Source organism: Pantherophis guttatus, chromosome 4 (genome assembly GCF_059756535.1).
Source record: "Pantherophis guttatus breed Tessera chromosome 4, ASM5975653v1, whole genome shotgun sequence".
In the NCBI taxonomy this organism is placed as follows: Eukaryota; Metazoa; Chordata; class Lepidosauria; order Squamata; family Colubridae; genus Pantherophis; species Pantherophis guttatus.
In genome coordinates, this window is record NC_142066.1 from 78,601,559 (window position 1) to 78,626,887 (window position 25,329).

General features: G+C 39.2%; 1 protein-coding gene across 6 annotated transcripts in view; it reads left to right on the forward strand.

Annotated features, from left to right (window-relative positions):
• AMPH (amphiphysin) overlaps positions 1-25,329 on the forward strand; it is a 183,810-nt gene that overhangs the window by 71,493 nt on the left and 86,988 nt on the right. For all 6 annotated transcript variants that reach the window (XM_034413368.3, XM_060686129.2, XM_087892432.1 and 3 more), the window contains 3 exons: positions 3,074-3,154; positions 13,889-13,943; positions 20,673-20,767. In XM_034413368.3, the coding sequence (XP_034269259.1) occupies positions 3,074-3,154; positions 13,889-13,943; positions 20,673-20,767 (231 nt within the window). The remainder of the gene's footprint in view (positions 1-3,073; positions 3,155-13,888; positions 13,944-20,672; positions 20,768-25,329) is intronic.

A 25,329-nucleotide genomic window follows, 5' to 3' on the forward strand; every position in this document is an offset into this window, starting at 1 on the left:
TTTCCCTGATTCTCTATTGCTATGTGTTTAAAATTAGACACAGATTCGAGTAATGTTGATTACTGTCAGAAATAATGAACCATAACATGTAAGAAAAAGCTTAATACAGTTTGGTCTTCAACACCCTGACTGGCATAGCGGTTTATTATTCTGCCAGATCTCTTTCTCTATTGTGTTGCAGTGAAGCCTTTGGGATCATTCATCAACAGAAAGATTTATTGCTTCAAAAAAATATGCCAGGACCCTTGCTAATTTTCAAAATATTGCCAGGCTTTTGATGCAGGAAGATAAAAGGTTATTGCTTTGAATCTACACTTTCTTCTTAAAGAGTGTTTTTCAATAGTAGCATCATAGCTACTATTGTATTGGTATTGTGATGTTAACTGGCGAGAAAAAAATAAGACATTATCAAAATGAGATGAAGCACCGATAATGTCAAAACAATATAATCACTCCACTGATATTTGCTCAAAGCACTTGAACTCCCCAACCTTTTAGTTGTGGGAGATTTTAATCTGTCTTCGATTGGTGAGTCATCTGAGACAGTTCAGGAGTTCATGGCCTCCCTGGCAGCCATGGACCTGACTCAGGTTATTCAGGGCCCAACTCATAGGGGAGGACACACACTCGACCTGGTTTTTCTCTCTAGGCAGTGGATAAATGGTCACGGTAAGGGGGAACTTTCCATTACTCCCCTGTCATGGACTGACCATTCCCTCCTTAGACTAGACTTTCAATCTGCCAGCCCCTGCCGCTGGGAGACGGGACCCATAAAATGGTTCCGCCCTAGGCACCTGATGGACCCAGAAGGGTTCTTGAAGGAGCTTGGGACATTCCCCACCTCTCAATCCTGCGATTCAGCTGAGGCTCTGGTGGCATCCTGGGAATGGGTGGTTACCGACGCCTTGGACAGAATCGCACCTTTGCGGCCTCTAACCCGATGCAGATCCTGGATTGCTCCTTGGTTTTCCATGGAGCTCCGGAAAATGAAATATCGGAAAAGACGCTTAGAGGAGAGTTGGAGGTCCTCCCGATCTGAATCTGACTGAACACAGTTAAGAACCCATATTAGGTCTTATCTAGTGGCGATGGAAGCGGCGAAATGTCACTACTTTGCCGCCCTCATTGCATCTGCAGAAAACCACCCAGCGGCCCTGTTTCATGTGACCCGCTCCCTCCTCAATCAGGGAGTGAGGGAAGACGCTTTGCAAGGCAGAGCTGAGGATTTTGTACAGTTTCTGCATGATAAAATCACTCAGATCCGAATCAGATTGGACTCTGACTGGGCAGAATCCAATCAGGAGACTAGGGTGGGTCTTGAGAATAATATCTGGATTGAGTTTGACCCTGTTTCTGTCAAGGAAGTGGACAGGATTGTGGGCAAACTTAGTTCCTCCACTTGCTTATTGGACCCTTGTCCCTCCTGGTTGGTTTCGGCTGCCAGAGAGGTGACTAGAGACTGGATCCAGGCAATTGTCAATGCTTCATTGAGAGAGGGAAACTTCCCTGCCTCTCTTAAGGAGGCGGTGGTTCGACTTCTCCTCAAGAAGCCTTCCCTGGATCCAGACTCACTTAATAACTATCATCCCGTCTCCAACCTTTGCTTCATATCGAAGGTTGTTGAGACTGTAGTGGCTCAACAGCTCCCACAATTCTTGGAGGAAACGGAATACCTTGACCCGTACCAATCAGGCTTCTGACATGGTCACAGCAGGGAAACGGCATTGGTCGCTCTGGTGAATGATCTCTGGCGGGCTCGGGATGGGCGTTGTTCCTCCATCCTGGTCCTACTTGACCTCTCAGTGGCTTTTGATACCATTGACCATGGTATCCTACTGCAGCGACTTGTGGGGTTAGGGGTGGGAGGCCCTGTCTTACGGTGGTTTTCCTCCTACCTCTCGGGTTGCTTTCAGTTTGTATGGGCAGGAGGGCAGGGATCCACCCCGAGACCCCTTAATTGTGGGGTGCCTCAGGGGTCGGTTCTCTCCTCCCTGCTCTTTAACATCTATATGAAGCCACTGGGTGAGATCATTCGTGGCTTTGGGGTGAGATATCATCAATATGCTGATGATACCCAATTATACATCTCCACCCCAGACCACTCCAGAGATGCCCTTTCTGTGATGTCCCGTTGCCTGGAGGAGGTACGAATCTGGATGGGCAGAAACAGACTCAAACTCAATCCCTCTAAGACTGAGTGGCTGTGGATGCCGGCATCTCAAGTTTCAGAGGCTCCATCACTTTTGATAGATGGGGAAAAACTTGCACCCGTTGATAGGGCTCGCAACTTGGGTGTCCTCCTGGATGCTCGGCTATCCCTAGAAGACCATCTAATGGCCATGACCAGGTGGGCCTTCGCATAGGTTCGCCTGGTGCGCCAGTTGCACCCTTTCCTGGACCGAGATGACCTTCGCACAGTCACTCATGCCCTGGTTACTTCCTGCTTGGATTACTGCAATTCCCTCTACATGGGCCTGCCCCTGAGATGCACCCGGAGACTCCAGCTGATCCAGAATGCAGCTGCACGGGTTGTTATGGGAGCCCCTCGTTACTCCTCCTGCATGAGCTGCACTGGTTATCAGTGGTTCTCCAGGTCCGCTTCAAGGTGCTAGTCCTCACCTATAAGGCCCTTCATGATTTAGGTCTGGGATTTTTGCATGACCTTCTCCTGCCTGCCTCTCACCGTCCTATTCACTCACATAGGGCCGCTCTCCTCAGGGTTCCAACGGCGAGCCAATGTCACCTTGCCCAGGGGTAGGGCGTTCTCTGTGGGTGCTCCCACCCTCTGGAATGAATTACCTACTGAGCTCCGGATGACTCCTGATCTCCGCTCCTTCCGTCGGGACTTGAAGACTTGGCTTTTCAAACAAATAGGCTGAGATTGATTCCGGGCTTTATTATTTACTACTAATTAATTATTTGGATTAAATTATGATTTTATTGTACTTGTTTCTTAACTTGTGTTCGCCGCCCTAAGTCCTTCGGGAGAATGGTGGCATATAAATACATGTAATAAATAAATAAATAAATAAATAAATAAATAAAGTAATAATGAGTTCTCCTTCACTTACAGGTGCTTCAGAAACTAGGCAAAGCTGATGAAACAAAAGATGAACAGTTTGAAGAGTATGTTCAGAACTTCAAACGGCAAGAGGTAGGAGGTTTTTGTTGGTTTGATTATCATATAAGTTATTAATTCACTAGATCTTAACTCATAGACTAACAAATACATTAACTAGAAATGTGTTTGTATGTAATTTATTCTATGTCTAGGTACTTAATGCTTTTTCTTGATCACCTTTCAAGACTAAATCTTATGACTATGACTAAGAAATAGAATAGAAAATACATTTGGTTTTAAATCTGGATGAAACCCTTATGTTTCAGAAGTTATGCCAAAGCTTTAAGATCAATCATGATTTAGCAGAAAATAACCTCAGATTCTACCAGTAAAGTGCTAAGGAAATCCTTTAGGCCAAATTATATTAAATAAATACAGATAATCTAGTGTAGAAATCCATGTTTCTCTGGACTAAATCCCAGCCTCTTCATCCTCAAGCCAGCTGGGAAGGTCACAAATGGGGATCAAATCAGTGGTGGGTTGCTACAATTATCCTAATTGTACTGTTGAGTCATTGCACTGCTGACTTCACTTATCTTAAGTGGATAATTACTAGTGTAAACTGTATATAAGGAGAGAGCCTAGCTATAGTCATTGTTGCTTGACTTCTTGCTTGACTTGTTGGTTGTAACTGTTACCGTCATGTGTGAAGAAGTGGATGGATCTGCTATCATCGTGATTTGTTACCACCATTGAATTGCTGTTTATTACCTACTGCTGTTTGTATCATAAGAAGATATCTGTAACTTCAGACTGCTTTGAATGGCTAAAGACTTGGATTGATTAAAAGACTATGCAATTGTTTTTCACTACAAAGTAAAAGCTTTGTTAAACCAGTTTCCATGTATTGTATTCATTGCTCTCAGTACCATTTCTCTGTGCACTTGCTCTGCTGGTTGGTTAACACAACAATATCCTTAACATTGGTTATGGGCCCAGAGCCAACCAGAACTAACTAGGATTATTCAGAGCTAAACTGAGAGTTAATGTGAATAATACAGAAAACTGTGTTTGTGAAATTTAATCCAAATGAAGATGGCACAAGAACAGTTATCAAATATTTCCATGATAACCCGGCTGGATGGAACAAACTATGTATCCTGGTCTACAAAATGCAATCTACTTCTGCGTAGAGAAGGACTTTGGGATGTAGTAATTAATCCACCGGATGTAACAACATGGAATCCTGATGACGAAGAAGATGCGAAGAAAATAGCCAAGTTTACCAGAGACAACGAATGAGCTCTTTGCATAATTGGACTGACACTGAGTGACCAGCAACTTGTCCATATTCGTGGTGAAGAGTCTGCTGCTAAGTGTTGGACCAAGTTAAAGAGACTATATGTTTGTGACACTGTGGGTGCTCATATAAATCTCACACGGAAATTGTTTAAGCAACATCTTAAAGGAGGAGATATGATGGCTCATTTGGAATCCATGACCAGAATTTTCCAGGAGCTGCATGAAAAGGAACTTGTTTTCTTGGAACTATAGCAAGTCTATATAATTCTTTCTTCTTTGGACGATAGTTATGACGATTATGTTTCTTCACTGGAGGTTTTGATCAGAGATGACCTCACATTGGCTGGCGTAACCGGTAGGTTGTTGGAAGAATCCAGAAGAAGACAAGAAAGGGATCAGTTGAGAGTAAACCAACCAAAAGAAGACAAAATGTATTCAACTGCCTATGTTGTAAAACAATGTTTTGCTTGTGGGGCTAAAGGGCATATAGCTAAGTATTGTAAGAATAAGAAAATGTCTGTTAGGGATAATAATAGACCCAAGAAGGGTTGTAATTTAGCTATATCCAGTTCAACAACTAATGTTAACCAGGATTGGTGGGTTGTTAATAGTGGTGCTTCTCAATCTATTACTAAGAATAGAAACAATTTTGTGAAAATGAATAAGAGTAACCAACATGTTAGATTAGCAAATGGTTGGAAGGTTAAGGTAGCTGGAGAGGGTGTTGCACGTTGGTCATTTAGTAATGAACCATTGCCTATGTTATATATTCCTGGGTTAAAGTATAATTTGCTATCTGTTAAATCATTATTGCAAGTTGGGTTTACAGTAACATTTAAGAATGATAAATGTATAATCAAAAAAGATGGAAAGGTTGTTACTGCAATATTAGAAAATGATTTATTTATTTTAAGAGAGAACCCAGTATTAGTAGCAAATTCTAAATCGGTGTACAGGAATGATAAACCACATGATGAATATATTCATCTGTTACATCGGAGACTAGGGCATATAAATTTCAGGACGTTAAAGAAAACAGTTCAGCTATCTGAAGGTATAAAACTACAATCATGTAGTAAGTATTTGAACTGCAATGCCTGCAATCACCAAAAGTAACACCAGCAAATCGTTATAATGGTTTTAAAACCAAAAAGCCATTAGAAGTCGTATTTGTAGATTTGATCGGACCCAAGAAACCCAGTATAGGAGGTGCCTGCTATATTCTAAGCATAGTAGACCATTACTCTAGGTACGGATTCTGTTATCTTATGAAAACGAAATGTGAAACATTCCAGCATATAAATAACTGGCTGAGATTTATTGAAGTATAAAGTAATGTGCTTAGTAATAGATAACGGTACAGAATTTACTAACCAAAGGTTAGAGAAGCAGGTATACAGCATAAACGGTCTGCATCATATAGACCACAACACAATGCTTATGTTGAGAGAAGAGGTCAAACATTACAAGCCATGACTAGAACAATGTTGGCAGATTCTGGTTTGCCTGAAACATTATGGGGTGAGGCTGCTATGTGTGCTAACCATGTATTAAACAACGTGGTACGTTCATCTACTGGTGAAATACCATTTACATTATGGCATGGGAGGAAACCAAATCTTAGTTACCTACATACATTTGGAGCCCCAGCTTGGGTGCATATTCCATCTAATGTGAGAAGGAAGGAACAACAAAGAGCCAGAAAAATGTTTTTCGTAGGCTATGATTCATAGGTCTTTTAGATTTGGGGCACAGGGAACTACTAGTGTGTACTGTAGTGCAAATGCAAAATTTCTAGAGCACAAAGGATGGGAGAAACTTGAGTGTGCAGATTATAGACAGGATGACAATACTGTTAGCATTGAGCATCAAATGAATAACAATACCCCTGATGAGGATATAGATGATGTAGAGTCTTCTATTAAGGTTGAAGAAGAGGAGGTAGTTTTAGCGGAGGATGAAATTGAATCACCTGCAGTGAGTCCTGTTTTACCTAGGAGATCCAGTAGGGAAAGACATCCACCTGATAGGTATAAAGCAATGGTAGTTTGTCAGGTTAACATAGAACCTTCAAGTTATGAGGATATTAGGATGTATCCTGAAAAAGAGCAAAATGCTTGGAAGGAGGCAATGAGTAGAGAAATCAACTCATTAACTAAATTAGGTGTTTATGAGGATGTGAAATTACCACCTGGAGAGAAATTGATTGGTTGTAGCTGGGTGTATAAAGTAAAGAAAAGTATAGATGGGACAGTAACCCATAAAGCTCGCCTTGTAGCTCAAGGTTTTGCTCAAACGGAGAAAGATTTCAATGAGGTGTTTGCTCCAAGTTTAAGAGCTAGCACATTAAGAATTATGCTAGTGCGGGCGGCAAAGAATAAGTATATTATTAATCATATAGATGTGGAGACAGCATTCTTGCATGCTCCATTAAGACATACCATTTATATGAGGAAGCCGTTAGGAGTGAAAACAAACGATCAAACTGATTGTTGGAAATTAAATAAAAGCCTACATGGTTTAAAACAATCAGGGTTTGAATGGAACCAGTGTATAGTTAAAGAGCTGAATAATATTGGTTTTAAGGAAGGTGTAGCAGACAAATATCTTTTTAAAAGAGAGAATAATGGTGTAGTATCATTTTTGCTATTGTTCACGGACGATGTAGCAATTGTAACTAAAACTGACAAGGAAGCAATGGATATTGTTAGATAGTTACAAGAGAAATTCAGAATTAGAAATTTAGGACATATTAGACACTATTTAGGTCTTGATATTGTTCAAATAGCTAGAGGGTATAAACTGTCACAGGCTAGCAAAATAAGTCAGATGTTGAAACGCTATAGCATGGAGCTATGTAAGCCAGCTAAAATGCCAATGGCACAGGATTTTCAACATGAAGAAATCCAAAGTCCTGGATTTAGTAAGGAAATCTATCAATCGCTGATAGGGAGTCTATCATATATTAGCAATTGGTTGAGACCTGATATTTCATATAGCGTAAACCAATTAGCAAGGTATAATGCAGAACCAACAGATAGGCATTGGCAAGCCGCAAAGCAGATATTGAGATATTTAAAGATGACAATGCATTATGCATTATATTTAGAACCTAACCGTGATCTTACACTGAGTGCATACGCTGATGCTAGTTTCACTACTGATTTAACCACCAGAAAGTCTACATCAGGTATTGCGATAATGTTAGGTAATTGTTTAATAGGATGGAAGTCAATAAGGCAGAAACATATTAGTTTATCCACTATGGAAGCAGAATTGTCCCGTTTGTCACTAGTATGTACTGATATAATTTATTATAAACAATTAATGCTAGATGTAGGATTAAAGGTAGATTATCCTATTGTAATTTATGAGGATAACCAAGCTGCTATAAAAATGGCAACAAATTTAGCAGTTAAGACAAGGTCAAAATATACTGATATTTGTTATTTAAATGTTCGTCAGAGTATTCAAAGTAATATGGTTCAGTTAGAATATTGTATGTCTGAAAACAATGTTGCTGATAATTTCACCAAAGCGCAGGGTGCAATTAAACATAAAATGTGTTGCGAAAACTATGGCTTGAGAATTTGAACAGCTTTATATATTAGCCTGTCCAAAGGGGAGAATGTTAGGATATGGTGTAAGCCCAACAGGTTGTTCAGGCAATATATGTGTTCTATAACTTTAAATGTATTCTGTAACTTTAAAATGTAAAGCTGAATAATTGTACTGATGAGTCATTGTAACTGACTGCTGACTGACTGCTGACTGCAATTATCCTAATTGTACTGTTGAGTCATTGCACTGCTGACTTCACTTATCTTAAATGGATAATTACTAGTGTAAACTGTATATAAGGAGAGAGCCTAGCTATAGTCATTGTTGCTTGACTTCTTGCTTGACTTGTTGGTTGTAACTGTTACCGTCATGTGTGAAGAAGTGGATGGATCTGCTATCATCGTGATTTGTTACCAGCATTGAATTGCTGTTTATTACCTACTGCTGTTTGTACGGTAAGAAGATATCTGTAACTTCAGACTGCTTTGAATGGCTAAAGACTTGGATTGATTAAAAGACTATGCAATTGTTTTTCACTACAAAGTAAAAGCTTTGTTAAACCAGTTTGTATGTATTGTATTCATTGCTCTCAGTACCGTTTCTCTGTGCACTTGCTCTGCTGGTTGATTAACACAACAGTATCCTTAACAATCATCATCATCATCATCATCGTCATCATCATCATCATCATCATCATCATCATCATCATCATCATATATTTAGATTCACCTGGACAAAGTGCTTGTTCTCAGTTTTGGTCTAACGCAGGAATGGGCAATTAACTTTTCTAAGGAGCCACATGAGGAACTGGGACTGCTATGGAGGGCAAACCAATAGCTCCTGGCTGCTCTCCACCCACTTGCCCACAATTTGACCAATGCGATACTGGTAGGGTTGCCAGGTGTCCACTATTTGAGCGGACAGTCCACTTTTTTCACATTATGTTCACTATTTTTTTTTACAAAATAGTGGACATTTTTTTTATTCAAAAGCTTTATGATGAAATGGTACGTAATCTAAAACTGTACAGTCTAAGAGAATAAGGATAGGAGAATCGCGTTTTGTCTTTTTTTTCATAAGTTAGAATGAGACAAAGATCGAATGCTCATTGCAGTAATCACATTTTACACAACAGCGCAAAAAATGCATTAAAGCAGTTATCTTTTGATATCGAAAATGTAGTGCTGAAGGTTTTTGCCGAATTTTTGAATTCTGCGAAGAAACGAGAAGAGTTGAAATCATATTTTGAGTTTTGCGAGTCAGAATTCCATGAAGTTTTGTGCCATGTTCCAACACGTTGGTTAAGTTTGTTTAAAGTGGTCGAAAGACTTCTTTTAAACTGGATACCTCTAAAATTGTATTTTATTTCTCTTGGATCTGATGAGTACCATAAGGTTATCTGGAACCTTATTTCGGATCAGGAAAATGAACTCGCAAAGGACGATGAACCAACAATTTCAGAATTGTATTTATATTTCACGCACTTTTTCATGTCAATAATGCAAGACACCCTACTGAAGCTGGAAAGCAAGAAAATTCTTGCATGTGATCTTCACATTATCATGTGTAAGCTATGTGATTTTTTGCAAAAAAAATATGATGAGCAGTTTTTTGGAATGAAAGTTTTATTTGCCTTATGTAAAAAACATTTGCCTGAGAATGCCGTGCAAAAGTTCAAGAAAGAAGCCATCAATGTGTATCAAAGAGCCATTGCCTACCTAAAAAAGTGGTATAATTTCACCGATTCAGTATATGAGATGCTAAATTGTTTCAATCTAATCGATCGCAATAATCCTCCAACTTCAGAAGAAATGACGAACATCTGGTTATTATCACCATGGCGAGAAGAACTTCCACCCAACACTCTCTTCGATGAAATTTCTGCCTTAGAAGAAGTTTATGTTCATCTGCAGGGCGATTCATCCCTTGATAAGTGGACGTACTTTTTCAAGAAAGAGCCAGCTCTGAGTTTACTGTAACTGTTCCAGTATTGTGCATCAATTCCAGTATCAAATGCAAACGTTGAACAAATTTTCAGCGTCATGGGAAATTTGTGGACTGATGAACGTAACCGACTGCTTGTATCAGTTCGAAGTGAACTTTGTATATTTTTTAATATTTCTCAACGTTGTACTGAAATTAAAGAATTATTCCTTAAACACAAAGAATTGATCAAAGCTGCACAGTCAGATAAAAAATACACATGACAGCAAAGTAAAATGTATTTTAATATTTTACATATTATTATAATATACAGTATTTGATGTTTTGAATTTTAAGTAAAGTTTTGAAGTGATTATTTTAATACGTGTTAAAATGTTTGTAAGAAAATATATAATTTAATTGTAAATTTTTTATATTTTTTTACTACTTAACCCCCCTCCCCCCCGCTTGTCCGCTATTTTTTGGAAGCAGACCTGGCAACCCTAGATACTGGGTGGCCAAGCCTGGCTCCCCTCATGCAGTAATTGCTTCCACCAACTCAGGCTGTTCCTGGTGAGGGGCAAACATTGCACAGATACAGAAAAAGACTTTTTCTCTTCACCCTTCTGCAGCTACCTGCCAACTGAAGGAATGCACAATGGCTATGCAAAGCTGGAGCCAACTCAGTTTCTTCTCCCATCCCCTGCAGCAAACTTATTTACATTTGATTTCTAATTTCCAATTGACCTCACGGAGCTGTAATGTTCATGACTGGAATGCATTACATATTGAATTTGGTAAAAATGAAAACAGCCCCCATACTTGTATTTAATCAAGCAGATGACAGAACTGACAAATACCTTAATTTAATGGCTTTCTTTTCTTCTTTAAAAAAAGAGGTCATGGAGCATATCTGTGTTTCACAGCCTGTACTAATTGTATTTTATTTCAATTGTTTCTCTTTAGTCAATCAAACATAATTGATTTGTGAGTGTTTGTAAAAAAAAAAATGTTTAAGAAGATGCTCTGATTAGGCTCTTCTGATGTTCCCAGAATCTCTTGCATGATTCAGGCCAATTGAAGCACTTCAGTAGAAATATATGCTCAGGCAATGTTTGAGAAAGATTAATTGTGGCCTTTCTAACAGCTTCCTCTATTGTCCACCCTTCAAGGCATCAATGTAAATATTATGTTAAGAGATGCAAACTGCAGTAGTCTGAAGCCTTCACTCAAGTCATACTTACTGTATTTTTCAGAGTATAAAATGCACTTTTTTCCCTCCTAAAAGAGGCTGAAAATTTGGGTGCGTCTTGTACTCCAAATGTAGCTTTTTCTAAGCTTTTTTTCAGCCCTAACATGGCGCTAGGAGTGAAGCAATCTCCGCTTGCCTGCTTTGCCTGCTCCCTCTGCCTCTCAGTTGTGAAGCTTTTTTTCAGCCCTAACGAAGCGCTAGCAAGTGAAGTGATCTCTGTGGTTTGCCTGCTTTTCTCATTGCTTCTCTGTCCAAAGATCAGTTGTGCTTTAGAAGCTGTTTTTTATCCCCAAACAGGATAAAAACCAGCAAACTAATGTGCTGAAGCTGACCAGACTAAAGATGCTAGCCAGATGAATACCTGGTAGGCAGATTTCCCCTCCCCCCTATTTTTCTCCCCAAAAACTAAGCTGCGTCTTATACTCCGGTGCGTCTTATACTCCAAAAAATATAGTAAATGTAACATTAATGATTAATGAGAAATCCTGAAGGAAACTCTTGGCTTAAAATTTGTTAAATTTGTTGTAGATTTTATTTATTATCCATTCAGTATACTTTATATTTTTTAAGACCCAAAGGAATAGATCCAACCAAACAAAGTATCAGGCTTTGAAGTTAAAATTGTGTTTGACATTATGGGAGCAGTTTTCAAAAGACTGAATGAAAAAATGTGACTAAATTGTGAATGAGATATTTACGACTGAATTTGCTGTTGATTACAGATATGTTGTAGTTTTCTGTTGTTATATGTTAAACTAAGAAATGGTCTTTGCCAAAAGTTTCAAATTTGCCATAACAACTCTGTTGTCAAGCCTGAATTTTACTTGGGTGTGGGATTGTTTGTATCCTGGGATGTTCTAACATTAATTCAGTTTGACACAGTTTTGAGCTGGAGGAGGATGGAGCCTTCAGTCACCACAGCATAACTAGCCGATGAGTCATGCACATTTCAATTGCTCACTGATTAGAGGAGGAGGAGAGAAGTCGCCAGACAACCAGCTCTCATCTTGGTCGGACAATGCAATTGATTGTTTTGGAAACTTCAGAAACTGAAACTTATATTGGGGTGAAAAACCCAGGAACTTTAGTACTGGCTTTTTACCAGTAAGTAGTGCCAAGATGATGTATCTAAATAAATTTGTTCTTTGAGGAAAAGCAATGCCTCGGAGTTCGATTTGTAATGGGTGCATTACTTGGAGCCTGACATCTGTTTTTACTGACCTAAAAGGCAAATTGTCATTTTGGGTTTATACTCATGAGAGTACTTGAAATATTTGCTCCTAACATATTCAGAATGATACTACAGTAACTCAGGCTTTGATGTTTTTCCCCCCCTTTTTAAATATTTCTGGGCTTGTTTTAAGTAGATCTTGATTAACAAAGCCTTTCCATTGGCTGGGAGAGAAAAAATGGTACAGGTAGTCCTTGACTTACAATGGTTTATGTTTATGTTTATTGGACTTTATACCGCCCTTCTCCCGAAGGACTCAAGGCGGTGTACAGCCATATTAAAACACATATAGATTTCCAGAATTTAAAAACAATTTAAAATCGAATATATAAAAATTTGGCCCACAGATTAAAAACTAACATGCACCCATTATAAAATTCATATTAGGCCAGCCCGGCTTGTTGGAACAAAAGGGTCTTCAGGGCGCGGCGAAAGGTACGCAGGTCAGGGATCATAATGACCATTCGAAGTTACAACTGAAAAAAGTGACGTATGACCATTTTTCACACTTATGACCGTTGCAGTATCTCCATGGTCATGTGATTTATATTTGGATGCTAGACAACTGGTTCATATTTATGATGGTTGCATGTGATCACCTTTTGTGACTTTTTGACAAGCAAAGTCAATGGGGAAACTAGATTTACTTAACAACCATATTACTAACTTAACAATTACAGTGATTCAGTTAACAAATGTAGCAAGAAAAGTCATAACATGGGACAAAACTCAACAAATTTCTCATTTAGCAACATAAATTTGGGGCTCATTTATGGTCAAGAATTGCCTGGATTGTATTGGACAAACATATGGTGAAAAATTGTCTCTCAGAACTAAATTGAATACAGGTTTTATACAGTTAATGTCATTACATGTTTCCAGTTTCTATCCCTTATAGAGGACTAGAACCTGGGTGTTCCAGCATTGTTTAACCACTATATCCACACTTGATTCCCAGTACACTACAGTACAATGCAGTACATTAATGTGTGCCTTATGTGTTTCTTGTTTAAACAATGGATCTCTGCAGATCATTTTGAGTCTTCTGGGCATGTCAATTGTTTCACAGTTCCGAGGAGCAGAGCCAGAAACGTTGGGAAATGATTGTCCCAAAGGTGCTTTTCAAAAGGCAACATTCTGTTTCTTGGATGAGAAGCAAAATGTTTTCAAGGAAAAAAAACCAAGAAAGTCCACTTGCCTTTTGAAAAGCATATTTGGGATAACCATGACATGGATGATTGAGAATCTCCATAGATATCAAGTGACTTGCACTGAAGCCTTAGTATATTGTAGAAAATTGTTTTGCATTACAGTATAGAAACTAGCTACATAATGGAATCACTAGGTAAATATGTGGGGATTTTTAGCTGCTTTCTAGAGAACTTTTTCATTGTTTTAGTTTTTTAAGATATTAAATTTAACTAAATTGATATACTATATTAATACAGCTGCGTATTGCATATAGTATATATAATAATCACATATGAGAATTCAGTTATTTTCTTCATGGATCTGAGTTGCTTACAGGATTTTATTTTATTTCTATTTTATATTTCAGGCAGAAGGTTCCAGACTTCAAAAAGAGCTCCGAGGATATTTAGCTGCAATCAAAGGTAATTACAATGAAAACAGTACATTTTTGCTGCAAAGTTTAAATGTAAACTTTAATTAGTTTCTTTGTGAAGCTTGTGAAGTTGTTTTCTCCAGGTGTCACCAATGCCCTATCAAGCAAACTGAGACTAATAGAAGAATAAAACTGCTAGTCCACTTGAGATATAAGAAACAGCTCAGTGAGAAAGGTCATTATTATTACTAAACTGCAGCAGCATCCCAAAATATAAACCCACATATAAGTATTGTGCAAAAGTGTTAGGCAGTTGTGCAAAAATGCTGTAAGTTAAGAATACTTTCAGAAATAGAAATATTAATAGTTTATTTTTATCAATTAACAAATGGAAAGTAAATGTACAGAACAGAAATCCAAATCAAATCAATATTTGGTGTTACTACCGTTTCCCTTCAAACCAGCATCAATTCTTTTAGGTACACTTGCACATAGTTTTTAAAGGAACTCAGCAAAGTTCCTTCAAGGTCCAAATATCTTGGAGAACTAAGCACAGATCTTCTATGGATGCAGGCTGCAGCAAATCCTCTGTCTCTTCATGTAATCCAAAACAGACTTGAAATTAGGGCTGTGTGGGGGCCAAATCATCACTTCCAGGACTTCTGGTTTTTCTTTATGCTGAAGATAATTCTGAATGACATTAGTTATGTATTTGGGGCCATTGTCCTGCTGCAGAAGAAATTTGGGACCAATCACATGCCTCCCTGATAGTATGACATGATGAAGAAGTATCTGCCTGTATTTCTCAGCATTAAGGAATCATTGATCTTAATCAAATCTCCAACTCCATTTGCAGAAATGCAGTCCCAGACTTGCAAGGAATCCTCCACCATGCTACACTATTGCCTGCAGAAACTCATTATTGTACTGTTCTCCAGCTGTTCAGCAAACAAATTGCCTCCTGCTACAGCCAGATGTTTCAAATGTTGACTTATCGGGTCAGACAACCTCCTGTCTTTTTTTTTTTTTTTTGCATTCTAGTTCCTTTGTTTTACTGTATACTGGAATCGCTTAGCCTTGTTTTCATGTCAAAGGTATGGCTTTTTGGCTGCAATTCTTCCATGAAAATCACTTCTCGGCAGACTTCTCCAGACAGTAGATAAGTATACTTGGGTTACACTGGTTTCCATCAGTTTTGTACTGATGGCACTGCTGGACATCTTCCAATGTCAAAGGAAAGTAAGCATGATGTGTCTTTCATCTGCTGCTTTAATTTCCTGGCCAACCACTGCATCTATGATCCTCAACATTGCCCATTTCTTTGTACTTCTTCAAGAGTTCAAACAGTACACCTGAAATCACCAGAATGAACAAAGACTTGCAACAAAAGTCAAAGATAATTTTTAAAAAGTTTCTTTCAACATATAAATAAGAAGAAAAATGTCAAGGAAACAGTCAGTCCTCTAAAGAGAGAAGATGGCCAGGAAGTAACAGACAGTAGAGGGAAAGAAGAGCTGCTTAACTCATTCTTTGCATTAGTCTTTCCACAAAAAGAGACTATAGCCCAACCTACCAAAAATTTAACTGTTAAAGACAGACTATAAATAAAAATAAAAGCAAGAAAATTAAAAAGAAAAAATCTGTCTAACCTTGATGAATATAAATCACCAGGACCTGATGGATTACATCCCAGAGTTCTGAAGGAACTGGCAGATGTTATCTCAGAACCATTGTATCATATCTTTAAAATACCTTGGAGCAATGGGGAACTAATAGAGGATTGGAAAAGACCTGATGTGGTTCCCATTTTCAAAAAAGAAAAAAAAAACCAGACCTAGGAAACTATAGAACAATCAGCCTAACATCAATACCTGGAAAAATAGTGGAAAAGATAACAAAACAAAACAAAACAAAAAAAAAACAGATTTGTGAACATTTAGAAATGAGTCTACAAATAACTAGACATCACCACGGGTTTGTTAAAAACACATCATGCCAAACTAGTCTTATTTCATTCTTTGACAAAGTGACTAAATTAGTAGATCAGTGAAATGCTGTGGACATAATATATTTAGACTTCAGCAAGGCATTTGACAAAGTACACCACAACCTACACTTTGGTAAGCTAGAAAAATGTGGGATAGATAGCATCACGACCAGATGGATTTGTAAATGGCTGACAAACCATACTCAATAAATAGATCTTGATGGTACTACATCTACATGGAGGGAAGTAAGTAATGGGATACTACAGGGTTCAGTCTTAGGCCCAATATCTTCATAAATGACTTAGATGAGGGAATAAAATGGGAACTCCTCAAATTTGCAGATGACACTAAGCTGGCAGGAGTAGCAACACTCCAGAAGACAAGCTCAGTATCCAAAAAGATCTTGGCAGACTTGAATAATGGGCCCTATTCAACAAAATAAAATTTAATGTGGAAAAAAGCAAGGTTTTACACCTAGGCAGGAAAAACCAACGGTACAAGTACAGATTAAGTAAAACCTGGTTCAAAAACAGTAACTGCAAGAGGGACCTTAGAGTCCTAGTGAACAATCACTTAAACATGAGTCAGCAGCATGCTGCTGCAGCAAAAAAGCTAATACAATCCATGGTTGTTTAAACAGAGGCATAGAATCAAAATCACATGAAGTATTAGTACTGAGTATTAGTATAAAGCCGCAGTAAGGTCACACTTAGAACACTGCATCTAGTTTGGGTCACCACATTATAAAGAAGATATTGAGACTTGGGAAAAAGTGCAAAGAAGAGCAACTAAGATGATTAGAGGCCTGAAGACTAAAGCATATGAAGAATGGTTGCAGGATTTGGGTTTGGCTAGTCTAGAGAAAAGAAGAAATGTGGGGGGGGGGACGACATGAGAGCAGTATTCCAGTATTTGAGAGGCTGCCATAAAGAGGAGGGGGGTCAACTTATTTTCCAAAGTACCAGAGGGCAGGATAAGAAACAATAGATGGAAACTAATCAAAGAGAAAAGCAACCTGGAATTAAGAAGAAACTTCCTAACAGTGAGGACAGTTAACCAGTGGAAAAACTTGCCTTCAGAAGTCATGGGTACTTTATCACTGGAGTTTTTAAGAAGAGACTGGACAGTCACTTGTCTGAAATGGTATACGTTCTCCTTCTTGAGCAGGGGGTTGGACTAGAAGACTTCTAAGGTCCCTTCCAGCTTTATTCTGATAGATTGATCCCAGTCTGCTTTAAAACCTTTACCTGGGAATGACTTTGCTAAAGATGTCTTGTTTCTGTGCTCAGTGTTGCCATGGTGTATGACCTGTGACATGAAACTGTCTTCTAGAATTTCACCTTAGTAGCAGAGTTTGGCTGTTCCTCACTGAGTTTAAACCTCCTACACAGCTATTACTGTTTCAGTTAATGACCTACATTTGAAATTGATGATCATTAGTACCTGCTTGATATATTGGTTAATTCACCTGACTCTAATACTACAGAATCCTTGACTGTGCAAGTGGGCAAGTATAGGAATTGATGTTGTTCTGAAGGCAAAGGATGATCACACAATACTGATTTCATTTGGGTTTTTCTTCTGTTAATTTACTTTTCATTTTGTTAATTGATAAAAATAAACTGTGGACACTTCTATTTCTGAAAGCATATTTAATTTACAGCATATTTGCACCACTGCCTAACACTTTTGCACAGTACTGTAAATACTTCTTAATGGAAAGATCTCTGACTTCCACTTTGCAGATTTAGGTCATACATTTAACTGTTAGAGGGATAAAGTATAACCAGCAGCTGAATTGGCATTGTTCAGAAATATTAAAAAATATATATTCATCCTTTCCCCCAAATTTAGATTAGATGTGGAGCTTAATTTTCATCAGTCTAGTGTATAGTTTCATTTAATTTACCAAAGAGTTCGTGGAGATTCCCCCCCTCCCCCAAATGAACAAGGCAAAAACAACAAAGAGGGGTTTTTTTTTGGCATGCTGTCTTAATGCTCATTTAAGTGGTGATGCAAGAAATTTTGCACTGTTAAAGGCACACTGAAATCCTTCCTTATGATTCTGACAAGTATGTGATTGCAGATGCCCAAGTTATGATATAGAATAGAATAGGATAGATTTTTTTATTGGCCAAGTGTGATTGGACACACAAGGAATTTGTCTTGGTGCATATGCCTTGAGTTGAGAGTAGTGACAAAAATTTGGAAGTGGTTGGCCTACAACTGAATATTTCTTGATGAACTTTCATCAGGTTCAATCCTGATTATATTTTTCAAAATCAGCCTGTCAGATTTGTCCTTATAGACTTGGAAAAGCAAGGGATATGGAAAAAAGGTATAGAAATAGTTTTAGAAAAGGGAGAGATGTTTAGAAGAGAGAGAGGTTGCCAAAGAAAAAGCTCAAAAAGTAAAGAGAAGCAGATGAGCCAAAAATCAAGGGGAGCATTAGAGTGGCAAAAATGTTTTTAAAATTATCCTCAAATGAGGATCCTACTGAAACAACATTAAAAGAACTATGAAATGATCCAATTTTTCAACTGATAATTGTTCTATAATAATTTATGGCTTAGAATTTGATTGTTTCTATTTAATTTATATTACTAAAAATCTAACTACCCGTAAGAGCTATTTTTCATCAATTGCTATATGGTAGGTTTGAGCTGTATGTTTTGAACTGGAATTTTATGCAATTGTAAACAAAGCAAACAGCAAAGCTGTTGCCTTAACCTATTTACCTTTGTCCATCCATTGTGTGTAACTACATCTGAAATTTTCTTGCATAATGGAATCCAGACAAAATTTGGAGTCAGAAGAAAATACACACACACAAAAGAACCCTACAGAAATGAATTTTCTACTAAGCTTACCATAGCATTTATACTGGCAATAAAGAAAAGACAGAACTGCTAAATAAGAATTGATTACATTTTATATACAAAAATATACACTGCTTAAAAAAATAAAGGGAACACAAAAATAAGACATGCTAGATCTGAATGAATGAAATATTCTTAGTAAATACTTTGTTCATTACATAGTTGAATGTGCTGACAACAAAACCACACAAAAATTATCAATGGAAATCAAATTTATCAACCCATGGAGTCTGGATGTGGAGTTACACTCAAAATTAAAGTGGAAAAAAACATTACAGGCTGATCCAACTTTGATGTAATGTCCTTAAAACAAGTCAAAATGAGGCTCAGTAGTGTGTGTGGCCTCCACGTGCCTGTATGACCTCCCTACAACACCTGGGCATGCTCCTGATGAGGTGCAGATGATCTCCTGAGGGATCTCCTCCCACACCTGGACTAAAGCATCCCCCAACTCCTGGACAGTCTGTGGTGCAACGTGGCATTGGTGGATGGAGCGAGACATGATGTCCCAGATGTGCCCAATTGGATTCAGGTCTGGGGAACAGGCGGGCCAGTCCATAGCATCACTGCTATGGACTGGCCCACTGACACTGACACTGAACTGCTGACACACTCCAGCCACATGAGGTTTAGCATTGTCGTCCATTAGGAGGAACCCAGGGCCAACTGCACCAGCATATGGTCTCACAAAGGGTCTGAGGATCTCATCTTGGTACCTAATGGCAGTCAGGCTACCTCTGGCGAGCACATGGAGGGTTGTGCAGCCCCCCCAAAGAAATGCCACCCCACACCATTACTGACCCACTGCCAAACCAGTCATGCTGGAGGATGTTGCAGGCAGCAGAACATTCTCCACAGCGTCTCCAGACCCTGTCACATGGGCTCAGTGTGAACCTGCTTTCATCTGTGAGGAGCACAAGGCGCCAGTGGCGAAGTTGCCAATCTTGGTGTTCTCTGGCAAATGACAAACGTCCTGCACGGTGTTGGGCTGTAAGCACAACCCCCACCTGTAGATGTCGGGCCCTCATACCACCCTCATGGAGTCTGTTTCTGACCATTTGAGCAGCCACATGCACATTTGTGGCCCGCTGGAGGTCATTTTGCCGGGCTCTGGCAGTGCTCCTCCTGTCCTTCCTTGCACAAAGATGGAGGTAGCAGTCCTGATGCTGGGTTGTTGCCCTCCTACGGCCTCCTCCATGTCTCCTGATGTACTGGCCTGTCTCCTGGTAGCGCCTCCATGCTCTGGACACTATGCTGACAGACACAGCAAACCTTGCCACAGCTTGCATTGATGTGCCATCCTGGATGAGCTGTACTATCTGAGCCATTTGTGTGGGTTGTAGACTCTGTCTCATGCTACCACTAGAGTGACAGCACCGCCAGCATTCAGAAGTGACCAAACCATCAGCCAGAAAGCATAGAAACTGAGAAGTGGTTTGTGGTCACCACCTGCAGAACCAGTCCTTTATTGGGGGTGTCTTGCTAACTGCCTACGCTTTCCACCTGTTGTCTATTCCATTTGCACAACAGCATGTGAAATTGATTGTCAATCAGTGTTGCTACCTAAGTGGACAATTTGATTTCACAGAAGTGTGATTGACTTGGAGTTACATTGTGTTGTTTAAGTGTTCCCTTTATTTTTTTGAGCAGTGTATATATATATCTAGTCAAACTCATTCATTTTTAGTATTCACATTTGTCATTGATATCCAATCACTACTAATTTTTTATCATTTTATTATTTTTGAAATAATGTTCAAAATAATAATAATAATTCTAACAAAATCCTGTTTCATAGCCTTATTGAATGTTTATGAACTTCAGAGATGACACTGATAAAGGCAGATCAAATGGAACCCAACCTTGAGATTACAGATGTATAAAACAGACTCTTTCTGCTCAAAATTTTAGGCATGCAAGATGCTTCCAAAAAGCTTACAGAGTCTCTTCATGAAGTATATGAACCTGATTGGTATGGCCGGGAAGATGTGAAAATGGTTGGTGAGGTAAGAATTTATTTTATTTATTTATGAAATTGCAGATTTAGATTGAATCGTGCTTAGAATAGACACAATGAAATTAATGTGATAAGTAAACAATGACTAACTTAAATATCATTAACTTCAGTGAATCTGCTCTGACTAAATCTTGATTTGTGTAACAAGGAATGCAAGGTAGTTAAGAAAAAAATATAAAACTAAATTATAAAGAAGACAACAAATTATTAATTAATACAGTCATATTTACTTTCCAATAATCCTATTTTTGATCTTCCAAAACAAGAGTTTTAAACAGTGTCTAAAACTGAGCTTTTAATCAACTAAACTGATTTCATGCAGGACAGAAATTCCAAGAAACTGCTATTGCAAAAGTCTATTTTTTATTGCACCTCAACTAATTTTGGATGAATAGGCACAATTCAGTACAGGTAGTCCTTGACTTTCAACAATTCATTTAGTGATCATTTGAAGTTACAATGGCACTGAAAAAGGTGACTTATGACAATTTTTCACACTTATGACCATTGCAGCATCCCCCATGGGCATATGATTTACATTTGGATGCTTGACAACTGACTCACAATGACAGTTGAAGTGTCCCCTGGTCATGTGATCCCCTTTTGAGACCTTCTGACTAGCAAAGTCAATGGGGACGTCAGATTCACTCAACAACTGTTTTACTAACTTAACAAGTACAGTAATTCACTTAACAACTGTGGCCAAAAAAGTTGTAAAATGAGGTAAAACTCACAACAAATTTCTCAGTAATATAAATTTTGGGCTCAGTTGTGGTCATAAGTTGAGGACTACCTGTACTTTAAAATTACTAAAGAAAGTGTGAATATTATTCCTTCATAGGTTCCTTCATCTTTTTTTGTGGTTTTGGTTGAAAACAAGAGCCTGAGTTGCTTGAAGGCTTGAAGATCAGCCTGGTACCATTGAAAATAGTACACTGTTTGCATTAGAGTCCAAAAAAACACATTTTTTTCCCAAAGCTATGAGGACTCTGAAAGTTGTGTTGGATTCAAGAATAACAAATAAACATAGTGATACAAAGAGGAGCATTACATAAGCAAAGCAAGAAGAGAATTATTTTGACAGCTAATTTGAACAGAAAAGGGACTGAAATGAGATAATACCAAGCAAAAGATAAGAAAATGCAGTGGCTGAGTAAAGAAATAATTTACCAATAATACTATTTTGCCCCAAAATACAGAAAACAAAAAAATATTTTTGTTTTTCTGAAGGCAATATCACTAGTTGAAAGTCTAGTGACTAATTGTAGAAGCATGACTAGTTAAATTTGGAAATGAAGTTGAAAGGGTTGAATAGTTTTTTAAAAAAACAACATTGTTTTTAAAAAGGTAGAGTAGTAACAGCAGGAAGTAAGCATTCTGTAGACACTTGGTATTATGTGGCTTGAGTCAAGTGTTGTTTGGCCCAGGAAATGCTCCTCATTAATTCAGGAAAAGACATTCAGCCTTGATAATTTATAGGAAAATCCAAGATTTTGATTTATTTACAACTAATCTTTAAATTAATAACAATGTGTGTGTTGCTTTGGTAACCCTTTTCACTCTGAAAACTACTGTGATTAAACATGGTGCTACTAAAAGCAAAATTTATTTTCACAATGGCATGTACTTCCAAGTGTTGTTTGCATGGGGACAAGGAAGTCAGTATTTCTGTATTTCTTGTCTGCATAGGACTTGCAGGGTATATCATAGAAGATAAATTGGGAATTATTCTTTCCACACCTTATTTAGTACGATCAATGGCATTTCTATCCATCTTTAATTCCAAGGAGCTCAAAAGAGCATTACAGCTTCATTTTCATTTCACTTTCATTTATTAGATCTATATTTTATCCTATTTTATTCTAACTGTAATAAGTTACATAAGTTAAAATATCATTTCCTATATGATAGTTCAATCTATTGTGTGAACTCAGGGAATTGGATTGAATAGAAAAACTGTAGCTAAGGAAATATGGTGAACAAACTCAGCTCAGATAGAGATTAGATCCAAATGTGCAATATGAACTTCATGGCTAAGTTTTAATCTGCATTTGTTTCCTTATTTTTAGTCTCACATTATAACGGATTCGTTTTTAACTTGAGGTTATGAAGTGGGGAATTATTTGACTCATTGCCACTCATCTCCTGGTGGCTTACAACTCATCTCCTGGTGGCTTACATGGTTATCCTCTTGCACAGGCAATATCTGCCTGCCCAGAGCCTAGTGAAATCTTGCAAAGCATATCAATTTCTGGGCAGGTGCCTCCTTTGTACACAGTATGAACTAGTAAAAACAGTATTAATCCTACTCTGCAACTCCCACAGCGATCAGGTATTCATTCTTCATGATGGATTCTTTATGTTTAGTTCTTCCATTTGTTTAGATTTTTATCTTTTTTTTTTTTTAATTTGACTTTTATGCCACCCTTCTCCGGAGACTCAGGGTGGCTTACAATGTGCTAAGCAATAGTGTTATGTATGTATCTATTTTGTGCGGGAAATTCAAATGTTCAGTGAATTCTGATTGGTTCTTGGTTGCCTCTGAAAAGTATATAAAGAGGACTGTTGCCTGTGTTTCTTTGCTGAAGTCTCACCCTGAATTAAAGAGCTGTTGTCACTAGCTTGCTTGTGCCTCTCGTTATTCCCGCGCTACAACATTGGCGACGAAGATGGGATTGAGGCTACAAGAAGCAAACTAAAAAGAGCTCGGACTTCCAGCCAGGGTGACGAGTGGAATACGGAGACATACAGCGATGTCTGCCTACGTCCCGCCCAAACCTTTCGATCCGACCCAAGAGAAGTGGGGATTGTATCTGACCAGGTTCGAGTGCTCCCTGGAAGCAAGCGAAATGCAAGGGCTCTCAGCGAACCGGAAAAGAGCCCTGTTCCTAAGCCACTGCGGGCCAGACGTTTTTGAAATGGCCAAGTCCCTCTGCGAGCCAACCCCAGTCCAGACGGTCTCCTGGGACATCCTTCAAGAAAATCTGAGAGCCCACTACGCTCCAGTTCCTTCTAAATTTGTACAGCGCTACGAACTCCGGCAACGTGTACAAAAAGACGGAGAACCGGTCAGCGCATATGTGGCTGCACTTTGAAAAGCCGCAACGCATTGTGATTACAGAGACTTAGACGACACGCTACTTGAGCAATTGATTTGCGGTGTTAGAGACACTCGGTTACAGAGGTGCCTTCTGGCCAAGCCAGACCTAATGCTAGCCGGCGCGCTGGACGAAGCCCGAGCACACGAAGCATCAACGAAGGTTTCTGAAGCACTGCAGCGACCACTATCAAGTAAAGACGGCCCGAAAACGGCCCCCATCCACAGAGACGAGGCGCGAACCAGCACAGAGGAAGAGTCAGACGAGGACGACTTCCATACAGAAAAGAAACAGAGCGAGCAAAGCTGCCATCACGAGAACTGTTCTAGCTGTGGTGGGGATCATGAGAGACAATCGTGTAAATACAGAGACGCCATTTGCAGGCATTGCGATAGAAAAGGCCACCTAGCACGAGTTTGCAGAGCTCAATTTCCGCGTAGTCGAAAGCCACGTGACTACCGTGACCAACCAGAACTGGTTCGTTCAAAACAGCCAATCAAAGATGACGGCGCGAGAAAACGGCGCGAATCTCAAAAGCGAGAGACCTACAGCACGAGAATCAGCCAAGCCAGCACAACCGACAATGAGAAAGTCTACACAAAAGTGGAAATCGAAGGCAGACTGTGCGAAATGGAAATCGACACCGGGTCTACACTATCAATCATGTCCTGGACAACACTCAAAGCGCTCCTGCCTAAGTTCCAGCAAGCCCAGCTGTCCTGACAGAAAGTTCGCCTCCTCGACTACCAGGGAAACTGAGTTCCCGTAGAAGGCATGGGCATGTTCCGGGTCACCTAGGGCGAGTTCCAGAAAGTGCTGCCCCTGACCATCGTAAGCAAGCCGCTACCAAGTCTCCTGGGCATGACATGGTTCCGAGCCCTCGGCATGGGCTTCACGGGCGTTCACAGCATCGGCGGGCCATCCCTCAAAGAAACCATTCTTCATGAGTTTCGGGATGTTTTCGAAGAGACTCTAGGCAAGTACGGGGGGACCCCTATCTCTTTTAATTTAGACCCCAACGTAGCGCCAATCAGGCTGAAAGCAAGACGGGTTCCATTTGCTTTAAAGCCCAAAATTGATGCAGAGCTTGACAAGCTCATTAAGCAAGGGGTGTTAATTCCCGTAGATCACGCTAAGTGGGAAACCCCAATAGTCACGCCAGTTAAATCGGACGGTTCAATTAGAATTTGCGCTGACTATAAGTGTTCGATCAATAAGGCGTTGCAGCAGAGCGCCTATCCCGTTCTGATCGTCCACCATCTACTACACTCCCTGGGGCCTGGCAAGCTATTCGCAAAACTAGACCTTGCGCAGGCATACCAGCAGCTGCCAGTAGATGATGCTACGGCGGAATCACAGACCATTGTAACTCACAGAGGTGCCTTTAAATGCACCAGACTACAGTTTGGGGTTAGCATCGCCCCAGGGCTCTTCCAGAGTACCATGGAGCGCC